The sequence below is a fragment of the Solanum verrucosum genome, unplaced genomic scaffold (genome assembly GCF_900185275.1).
Source record: "Solanum verrucosum unplaced genomic scaffold, falcon-dt-bn FXZP01000139.1, whole genome shotgun sequence".
Classification (NCBI taxonomy): Eukaryota; Viridiplantae; Streptophyta; class Magnoliopsida; order Solanales; family Solanaceae; genus Solanum; species Solanum verrucosum.
In genome coordinates, this window is record NW_026020364.1 from 961,147 (window position 1) to 973,027 (window position 11,881).

At 28.5% G+C, this 11,881-nt stretch overlaps 1 protein-coding gene across 1 annotated transcript; it reads left to right on the forward strand.

The window, feature by feature from the left end:
• Window positions 1-1,415: 1,415 nt before the first annotated feature.
• LOC125837818 (uncharacterized) lies at window positions 1,416-5,901 on the forward strand. Its single transcript, XM_049516890.1, has 3 exons — window positions 1,416-1,680; window positions 2,605-2,727; window positions 5,616-5,901. The coding sequence occupies exons 1-3, from the start codon at window positions 1,461-1,463 to the stop codon at window positions 5,768-5,770; spliced, it is 498 nt and encodes a 165-aa protein (XP_049372847.1). The 5' UTR covers window positions 1,416-1,460; the 3' UTR covers window positions 5,771-5,901.
• Window positions 5,902-11,881: the final 5,980 nt, after the last annotated feature.

Below are 11,881 nucleotides of genomic sequence, written 5' to 3' on the forward strand. Positions count from 1 at the left end.
GAGAGTAAAATAGAAGTGGGTTGGAGATGGTCTTACCCTACACCATACCTCGTACCGGACCCTCCTCATTCAAAAAAAAAAATTAAAATTTTTAAGTTTTCTTATTTTTTAAATTTCAAATATATTTTTGCTTCTATCCCCAAACCTACCCACAACCCCTACCCCCAAACCAGCCCCCCTCCCCCAAATTAAAAAAAAAAATTCAAAAAATATTTCAAATTTTTAATTTTTTTTCTACTTCACCAAACTCCTACCAGGCTACCACCCCTACTCCCTCTCCCCTCCAAAAAAATGTTTTGGACCCTCCCACCAAGGCCACCCCATGCCATCTCCATCAATTATATTTTTTTAAAAAATAATTAATTTTGAGAATTATTTCAATTTTTTTTTTCATTTTTTACGCCATTCCCCATCCTTCCCCCCCCCCCCCCCACCCCTACCTAGGCCACCCATCAATTTTTAAAAAAAAAAGACTATTTCTGGAAAATATTTCAAATTTTAAAAATAATCAATTTTTACGCTACACCCCCGATGCCATCTTCGTCAATTTTTTTTTTAAAAAAATTGTTTTCAAAAAATATTTCATGTACCAATCAAACATTAAAAAAAAATTTCTACTCAACAATCAAACATAAGAAAATAAACTAGAAATTCTAGGAAAACATTTCAATGGAAAATATTTCCCTTGGTACCAAACACACCCGTAGTGTCACGGATGAGGAAAGACTCAAAATAGTCCCTCATCTTTGAGTTAAGGTTCAAAGTCATCCTTGAGTTTTCACATCGAGCACTAATAGTCCCTCATGTTTGCAATATTGTTGCACTTTTGGTCATTCTCCAAAATTTTGCCTATTTTTTAACATTAATTTTGTCCACAATTTTATGTAAGGAATGTCCAATTGTCTTTTTATATATTTAGTAGAAATAATAACTCTATGTGAGAGAATGTGATAAGAAGAACACATTGTTATGTTCAGTAGAAGTATTACTGCAGCTAAACTAAGAACATCTTAACATATGACGTTGGAAGAAACGAAAAAAAATTTGTACTATTGCACGTGAAATTATCGTGATGAACCTCTCGACTTTACATGCAATACAATTTCTACTGAACAAAACAAGATATTTTTCTTCTCACATTCTCTCATATGGAATTATTATTTCTATTAAATATATAAAATGACGATTGAACATATCATACATAAGTTATGGATAAAATCAATATTAAAAAATAGGCAAAATTTTGGAGGACCAAAAGTGCTCCAATATTACGAACATAAGGAGCTATTAATACTCCATGTGAAAATTTAAGAATGAGTTTGAGCTTTAACCCATGTATGAGGACTATCACGGATACAGAAAATGATTCCCTCTTTGCACTATTTCACTATTTATAGAGGGTTCCTTGCTTGTGTAATGTATGAATCTCCTGGATCGAGCAAGTAAAGTGGGTTTGTGAGATGAGCTCTTCAAGCTCACCTACTCGATCTCAAGGAGAGAGACCAAGGACTTTTGACGGTGAAGCTAAAAGGATCTGCTGGGCCAAGGCTGAGACTGTACCCGGTCGACATCCTGAACGCTGGCGGAAAGATTCCGCCGGAAACATTCTCTGCAAACGCCTCTTCAATTGTCAAGGCTGTCTTTGCTTTGAATATGATCACATCATTCCCTTTTCCAAAGGTCTACCTTCTTCCCTCCCATTAGTCTCTTTCCCCTATTTTTACCCTAAACCAACTAGTTTGTTCTTGAACATTCCGTCATCAACTTGTCATTGAGGATTGATTGTTTGTTTATTACTCTTTAACTCAATTTTTGGAAATGGGTTCGGAGTTTGATATATACGATGTATATTCTCAATCCCAGCTAATTTGGAATTGAGGCTTTGTTTATTTTAGATATAAAGTTCTAATTTGCCCCTGTAATTTACTGGGAAAACTAACTTTCTTTGTGCTGTTGGAATTTAGTGTATAATTTTGTTTGAATAGGTTAGATATAAGGAGGGAGTTGCAAGGCTGAAATAGTTGTTTTATATAAGGGAGATGATGTTCTATGTAGTCATTCGTCATTTATGTTGACAGGGAAGAATCTCATATGTAGTTTTCCTGCGCCAGAAACTTTTCTTTTGAGTGAAGGGTCTATTGGAAACAATCTCTCTACTTCACAAAGATTACTGGATATGTTGTTGTTGTAGTATGTTATTCTTTATTTTTACTACTACCTTTTGCTTCATTTGCTTTGTTTATTTTGCTATTTTGTTGTTATTTTTCTTTGATTACACCTATTTTGAGCCGAAGATCTATTAGAAACAACCTATCAACCCCACAAAGGTAGGGGGTTAAGGTCCGGGTTCATCATACCTTTCCCAGACCACACTTGTGGATTTCAGGGAGTATGTTGTTGATTCACACCGAAAACTGATTTTGGATTTTTGTTGTTTAGTGATTTTAATCATTTGGATAGAATATTAACCGATGAAAAGTTTCCTTTTCTATTTCTTTTCACGTCCGGTGGTTGGGTGATAGAGGTGGAGATGGGTCTCTTAAGCTTTTATTTGGTGGTCAATATATGGTTAATGCACCATTTAAAATGTGTTTTCTTATGCAGGGGGTGAGTCCATAGCAGAGAATTGCCAGATCCTTCAGACAAGGGTGAACAGGCTTAAATCCAATAAGGATGAGATTGATATTAGTCGGTTAAAAAGCTACTCCTGTGATATCAAGTTCACTGGTATTCTACTTTGATCTTTCCCTATTTGTTCTGCTTCTATCACTTGTCACGGTATCGATCTCTATGGCTTCTGGACTAGCCACACCAGTGGAGATATGTGAGCTATATGATAGTTTTGTTACTTCTGTAGCCTCTTAAGATTAGAAGTCTGTGATTTCCTTGGTAATTTTAGAGCTAAAAGTCATTGCCTGATCTGCCACTGGATTACTGGATCACTTCCGAACATTATCCTGAAATGATCTTGTTAACATCTGGGATTAAACTTTAAAGTGTCATTGTACTTGTTGTAATGATTTTATTTTTATGGCAGTTTTTAGGTATTTCCATGTTTTCAGGTTTAACTAGATAATTTGACACTGTTCATAAATGGAGGTATAGAGATGTAATATCAATTAAAGTGGAAGGCAAATTGTTTTGCATTATAATAAGAAATTATGTGAAAAATTGCTTTTGTTTGGTATTTGGTTTGAACCCAAGTTGCGTTTTCATGGTTGTCATTGTGATGGTTTTTGTGGGGATTTCCTTCTCAGATAAATACTTTTCCATTCAGTACTCTTTTGGTCCCTGCTAAGGTCTCATTTCTATAAAAAAAAAACATTCATCAGATTCGGGGCAGTAATACAGTATGAATCCGTCACATTAAGATTAATCTTTACTTGTACATCTTTTTGTGCCTCCTACGGCCAGTAGCAGTTAGAGAAGGTTTTTGATTCTAAGCTGGTTGCTGAATCCAAATTGAAGTTTTGTTTAGAATTGAGTCCTAGCTCTTATTGCATTACTGTAGTGAGAAGGTATGATGTAGAAACAGGTGTTACAGAACACGACAAGTAATAGAACTGTTTTTCTTTTATGTGAACGTGGATTTAGACAGTTCTTTTGAAACTATGTAGATTGTATCTTCTTTGTGATTGTTCTTTCGTTTTCATTTTTTTTTTGCTTGACTATTCTTTGACAATGTAGATCCTATCAGAGATAAGATACTCTTGTAAAAGATCAAGCAAAGGAGAACTATATTCTTCCACCTAGAAGAATTCTTTTGTTATGTTAGCTAGACATAGTTTAAATACATAAAGAAATTTCTTTATCTTGGTAGATGCTGCCTAACTTCCTCAGAGTAGCAAAGCTTACGATCTCTATATTATCTTCTCACTAAGGATAGGACCAATAACATTTGCTTGGATCTTTCAACTGGTTAGATCCCTCTCCCTAGTTGTGCAAGTCTTACCCGTTCTTTCATTATATAGCACATGCTTGTAGCACAACAGCTTTGGCAACTGTAGTTAATGGAATGGGTGTGGTATTTCTTTTTCATTTTTGTTTTGTTTTTGTACAAAGTATATAGACCGGTAAGAATAGGGGACTAATAATGCCGCCTTCTTCTACACAATTAGGACAAATAGAGATATTCTTGTCTGGAAGGTTAGGGTGGAAAATGGTATATGGTATACGATTTTCTATGGATTCTAACATAAGTTATCCACCCTTGAAGTCCCTTAAAATGTATAGTGATTAGCCATTCTTTCCAACTTCACACAAAATTGGACATATATATTAAAGTTGTCAAGCCCTCAAGGTAGGGGTGTTCACGGTTTGGTTTGGGTCGGTTATTGGTCAAAACCAAAACCAAACCAACTTAATCGGTTTTAAAATTATCAAAACCAAACCAAACCAAATATAATATACATTTATCGGTTTGGTTGTTTTTGGTTTTGGTTTGGTTTGGTTCATTATTCGGTTATTAACCATACATAAAAATAAAAGAAACAATTCATTCAAAATGTAAAAAAAGTGACAACAATCCATTCAAGCAAAAAAATAGTTATAATGACTGGCATTACATAACTTTTGATCATTGAATTTACTGAATAAAACTTCAAAATTCACTATTTTGGCATAGAAGGAAGAGACTGACATTTTCAGTCTCACAAAGAATTTCCATAGACACTCATATACATGAAACCAATAAGAAAAATGTTCTCACCTTGGACATTTTTTCTTTCATAAGTAAATTATAAATAAATTTTGATGAAACATATATAAAATCTTTAAAATTGTTTATGAATCTAATATATTATGTATGTATAATAATAAAATTTATGTATATAACTTGTTGGTTTGTTTCGGTTATTTCTTTGATTTTTTTTGAACAAAATCATAACCAAACCAAATATTATCGGTTCTTAACAATCTAAAACTAAACCAAACCAAAACCCAAATTAAATCGGTTCATTTAATCAGTTTGATTTGATTTTTCGGTTCAGATCGATATTTATCCAAACCATGAACACCCCTACCCCAAGGCCTAGCTCAAGTGGCAAAAGGTGGAGGATTCGTGGCTTAGGTCGCAGGTTCAAGCCCCACACCGTGCAAAGTGAAGCCCGGTATTTAAGTGGAGAGGGGTAGAGGGGTGGGTCCATTATCCACCGAGTTTAGAAGGCTGTGATTGGTCCAAAGGGCGGGTCACAGACGGATTTCTCGATTATCAAAAGAAAAAAAAAAATTAAAGTTGTCAATTTTTTTTGGCATAATACATAAATATGCTCTTTAAATTAGCTTCAACTCACATTTATGTCCTCCAACTTTGGGTGTGCACAATGTAGATACTCAAACTTGTATAACGTTGAATAAGTAGACACATGAGTGTCCTACCTGGCATAATACGCGTTAGGCCCCATGTAGGACTCAAATTGGCATGTAGGATGCCACGTAGGATGCGTGTGACTTTATACAAGTTTAAGTGTCTATTGTGCATACCCAAAGTTAGAGGGCATAAATGTGCGTGAGGCCAAGTTAAATGACACATTTATGTATTATGCCATTTTTTGTTTGCAGCAGTGACATTTTACTCTATTACTCCTGATACTTGCCATAAAACTTGGGCCATGCAGATAAAGAGCTTGATGTTATTGAAATGGCTGTTTATGGGGATGTTCTTCGACCTGGAAAGCAATGCCGTTGTAGAACTGTTGCTGAAGTGCTAGGCCAATATAAGTCAAAGGATCGGGCTGGTCCCTGCAAGTTACCATATGCAGATGAATTATAGCAGGCAGTGAAGAGAACCTTACATTTCTCAGTTGTATTGTTTGTGCAACTCATTAATATTGTTGTATTTCAATGGCTTCAATTGAAGTTCAATTGTTTATGTAGCTCAGCAGCTAATTGAGTGAATTGTTGTAACTTTGGTGGATAGAGTGTCGCTTTGTGAACTTAAGTGTGTTGAGTGAGTCCATGGAATTTCTCAAGATTGATGGTGAGTAATGCTAAAGCCATTTGCACCAACTGAGCTTTACTGTTGTCACCTTCTTATCTCCCTAAAATTTTGAATTGGGCCTGATTTAAATGAAATGGATACACAGGAGTCCTATAGGTGATCTGACTAATTTGGAATCGCTTGATCTTGGCTGGGTTTGTGGTGAGTTGAGTATGGTTTCAAATTTCAATCATGAAATCTATATTTGTGGTGGTGAGTTATTTAAGTCTTCAATTAAGTATTGGTGATTATTTTGACCAAAATATTAGATTAAGTTAATTGGGGACTCATTAACATTTTCAAAGACTTTTAATCTTTTTAAAAGTACAAAACAATCCACGCTTAAAATAAACAAAATCTTCACTCCCTCTCTCAAACATTCTCCTCAATTGTACGTCTCTCTCAATCTCACGGCTGCTTTTTCTCTCAAAGTTGAAAATTGTTCTGTTCTTCCAACCAACTCCTCCAGCAACTTTCAACTTCAGACTGCTTCAACGTTTCATCTTCCGACAACTACTTCTTCCATTCTAACTATCAATTTCTCTCTCTTCGCAAGTAAGGTGAAGACTTTATTTATTTGGAAAACATTAGGGCTTTTTTTTGTTTTAAAGAAAAAGAACTTTTCAAGTATTCATTAACAATTTTAAAATTTGATGCTTAAAATAGAAAAACAAACTCGAGAAAATTTTAATTTGTGATATTTGTTCTCTTAACTCATGTTTGATGTAAATGTGATATCTTTTTAAAGCGAAATATGATTATTAATTTTTTCTTGTTGTTCTCAAACATTGTTTTCTAAGTAGTGATGATGAATTTTATTTTTTTCGGATACATTTTTGTTATTTGTAATTCTCGAACAACTGTTGATATTTTTGGCTTATTTGTGTTGTTGTATTATACTAGTATACGTGCCCGCACGTTGCGCGGAGATTATTAAAATTTATTTAATTGTTCAAATATATTACATCATTTTGATTTTATTAAAATATAATTATCATCATATTTTTCATGCAATGTACTTAATATCATAAAATTTTATATAACTAAAGGAACAAATCATATAAATGCATGCGCACGATCATCAAATAACATTTTTGAAAAAACTAAATATGATAATTATATATTTCTTATACAAACGTTTCAAAAATATATTATGATTAAAAATAAATAAGAATGAAAGAATTAAGAGAATATGTTGGTACACTCTCTCAAATTAATATATGAAAAAAAATTATTTATTATTTTCTTTCAATAGAGAGATTTTGCGTAAATTAAATAATTTATTCATTTTCAAATTTTTTTCATAATGATTTTAAAATATTTATCTGAATAAGAAATTCCTCATGTTAATGGTCAATTTAAAAGTTGTGTACAAAAATACATGACATCTCTTTATTCATTTCATATTGATCAAGTTTCTACGCTTCTACTCCTCTAAGTGTTATCTAAGTAAGCTAAACATTATTTTTATATATAAAAAAGGAAGACTGACTCTTCAATTATAAAAAAATTTATTTTTGAGTTGAAAAATTGTATATCCACTATAAAAGTTAAATATGTGATAGTTATAACTAATAAGCATTGCATTAAGTTATGGAATAGTTTAAAAATTAAGTACCTTAAAAACATGATTTATATTTTAGATTATATAGCCATATATTATGGGAATGTAGTTAATCATTTCCATAAAAATAGGCTCATTAAGAGTTGAGAGATGATATATTTGAAAAACAGTTATAAATTGTTAAAGACAATATTTCTCAAAAGTCTAAACAAAATTTAATAACAGTTAAAATTATTTTAATGTTAATTATAAATACTGTTATTTTAACATATTCATTTTTGCCTATATTTATGTGGAAACAACTGAATGTATTTCAAATTCATTGTTGTCCATATTAGTAATTATTAGATTTAAAATTTTTATTTTATAAAACTTAAATTGTTAAATGTTTTAAATTAATTTTGTGAATTCAATATAAGTTTTGTTTTTAAAAGACCCCATTATGCATGGAACAATTATTTCAGCCACGTATTCATAATTAGTTAATACTTATTTGTAATTAGTTAATACATATTTTATTAATGAAACAATGCAATCTAAAAATACGAATGTGTCTTAATATTTTGGAAATCAATTATTTTTCTTAATTGTTCTCTCCAAATGTTTTTGCCCTTTTTGAATGTGTCTGAGATTACGCATGTATATGTATATTGTGTTGGGGGCAGAGCTTGACCTTTTTTTTTATTTGAATTTGCAGTTTTTATGAAAAAAAAATTAATTTTTGTGGTGGTTACTGAGTAAGTTTACACATATTTTTAAATTTTAATTAAATTATTTTTTTATTTTTTATTTTTTTATTTTATAATCTTAAATTGCAATTTCAAACTATTTAATTTTTAGTTATTTATAAACTAATTTTAAAAAGGATAATGAAATTTTTGGAAAACAGTTACGTTGATTGGTGAAGAATTATCCGTTTGTTTGAATATTTTATCACTAACCACTCCTTTTATTTAGGATAGAAGTGGGAAGTTAATGTGCAGTTAAAATATTTTTTTATTTCTTATTTCTCATTATTATTAAATAAAAATGTGCAGTTAGATGGTTCAAATTTTAAAAATACCTTTCCAAAAAAAAGGACCACAACGTTGAATTTTTTTAGAAAATATTTTTTTTTATTTTTATTTTTAATTTTCTTTTTAGTGTTTGAAATTTCTATTTTTATTTTTAGAATTCCAATTAATTTTAATAATTTACAAATTTTGTCTTTTTTTTTGGTAGTGCTGACAATAAACATTATAAATTTTTTAAGAGTCCAAAGCGTGTTAAAAAATATATAACAATTATCTTTTTATTTATTAGTTTTATTTTCAATATTTGATGATTTATGTTTTTATTGGTTTATTTTTAAAAAAAATTATTTTTAGATTTTAATTTAATTCTTCTTTGTGGTAAGTTTTTTTCTGATTTTTATAATATACAGATAAATAATATATATATATATATATATAGATTATTATTAGTATAATAATAATAATTATTATTATTATCTATATTTGTTTTTCTTTATATGAGGAGATTGTGGAAAGATGGTTAAAATTAAAAATATACCTTTCCACAAAAAAAGGACCACAACTTTAGAGTGTTTTTTCTTAATAAATACATACACATAATTAATTTTAATTTTTTTAAAATCTGATTTAGTGTGGTGCTGACATGTGACACTTTTTCTTTTCCTTTTATATGTGCAGTTAGATGGTTCAAATTTAAAATTTTAATTAAATTATTTCTTTTTTTATTTATATTTTATAATCTTAAATTGCAATTTCAAACTATTTAATTTTTAGTTATTTATAAACTAATTTTAATAAACTTTATTGTAACATCTTTTAAAACAATTTTAGAAGTAGAGAGTTAACGTCTGCGGTTAGAATTTTTTTAGTTTTTTCTTTTTAATATTTTTTACGTGTAATTTAGTAGAAGTAGATAATGTTAATAAACTTCATTATAACACCTTTTATATATGCTTTCACTATTTTTTTTGTATAATTTTTTTTAAAATAGCATTCTTTTTCCGTTTATTTTTTAAATACAGATTAAAAAAGATTGATTAAAATTTGTAAATTGTATTTTAATTTTAATTAATAGATTATATAAAGTTAATTTTACGTAATTATTAAATTAGTGATCATAATCTGAAGTTGCATATATATATGAATAAGTATAAAAAAAGTATTAAAAATTAAAAAATAAAACAAAAAGAATTGGACTTATAAAACATATAATTAACTTTCAGATTATTTAAAATATAATATATTTAATTTCTAATATGTACATACTTATATGTATAGATTTTCCTGGAAAAAAATGCTCAATTTTAAAAGTTTTTGACTAATTTTCTACTTGTTGAAAGAGTGAAAGATTAACATTGAAATATGGAGATGATCTTCATGTAATTTTTCAATGTCACTGAGAGATTCATCATCACTATCTAGGCCACTAATGTTATTTCATGAAACTATCTTCATTGATGTCTTTTGATTTTATGCTTTGATCAATAAACTTACTTTCTTGGTTGCTTCCATTTTAAAAAAATTAAAGATAAAACTTACGTGAATTCATGATTGCTTTAAAAAACTTTCAAGCATATATGCAAAATCTTGTAAATATTCAACCTAAAGATAAATTATTTCACATCTAATATTATCATACTCAATATTAAAAATAAAAAAATAATCCATAGTCACAACATAATTAAAAAAATAAAAATACATTCATTCATTTTTGAGAGTTTTCAATTTCTTTCATAATTTATTTATTATTTTTTAATCCTCTATATAGTACATAAAAAACAACATATTTCCTAACAAAATAGGAAGAAAAAACACATAGGCCTCAAAAAACAAAAAAATGAGATTTTCCCATAATTACCACAAAGTCTGTTCAGTACCATAGTTTCCAACGAATTCCTCTTTCTTGAGATATGAATTGCTCACTTAATTGTTCAACTTCTCTTGATTTTTCTCGATCATTTTTTCTTGACTCGATTATGATCATAAATTTGTGCCTCTTTTAAGAAGGATAAAGAAATTTTTGGAAAACAGTTACGTTGATTGGGGAAGAACTATCCGTTTGTTTGAATATTTTATCACTAACCACTCCTTTTATTTTAGGATAGAAATGGAAAGTTAATGTGCAGTTAAAATATTTTTTTATTTCTTATTTTTTTCACTATTATTAAATAAAAAATGTGCAGTTAGATGGTTCAATTTAAAAAATACCTTTCCAAAAAAAGCACCACAACGTTGAGCTTTTATAAAAAAAAAATTAATTTTAATTTTTAATTTTCTTTTTAGTGTTTGAAATTTCTATTTTTATTTTTAGAATTCCAATTAATTTTAATAATTTACAAATTTTGTTTTTTTGGTAGTGCTGACAATAAACATTTATAAATTTTTTAAGTTCCAAAACGTGTTAAAAATATATAACAATTATTTTTATTTATAAGTTTTTATTTTCAATATTTGATGACTTATGTTTTTTACGGGTTTATTTAAAAAAATATTTTTATTTTTACATTTTTAGATTTTAATTTAATTCTTTTTTGTGGTAAGTTTTTTTCTGATTTTTATAATATACAGATAAATTATGGAGTATATCTATATATAGATTATTATTATTATTATCTATATTTTTGTTTTTCTTTAAATGAGGAGATTGTGGAAAGATGGTTAAAATTTAAAATAAACATTTCCACAAAAAAGGACCACAACGTTAGAGTTTTTTTTTTAAAAATAAATACATACACATAATTAATTTTAATTTTAAAAAAATCTGATTTAGTGTGGTGCTGACATGTGACACTTTTTCTTCTCCTTTTATATATAGATAGATCATCATCATCATCATCATCATCATTAGTTTGATTATTTTATATATAGGTAAAGATAGAACTTATAGATTATAAGTTATATTAAGATAACTACTGATAAAATAAAAGATTATCAGCACAGTTTTTCATTGATTATAGGACTCCATAGTAAAGGATGGAGAGTTATGAAATTGTTTTATCTAAAACAATTTTTTCCATTAATGTGTGTGTAGGAACTTTTAAACTAATAATAATTAAGATTAGACTAAAATATATAATTATGCATAAGAAAATAATCCGAAATTGATTTTGTTTTCATGCATATTTATTTTTAATTAGATTTTTAATAGTTAATAAATTAATTTTATATAACACATAAGTAATAACAATAGGTTTTATGTTTCACGCATGCATTTATAATATAAATTTTTTATGCAATTAAAATTAAACTTCAATGAATTAAAGTATAAAATATTGAGAACTTCTTAAATTATATATCAATTAAAATGAAAATAAATTGTTAATTGGT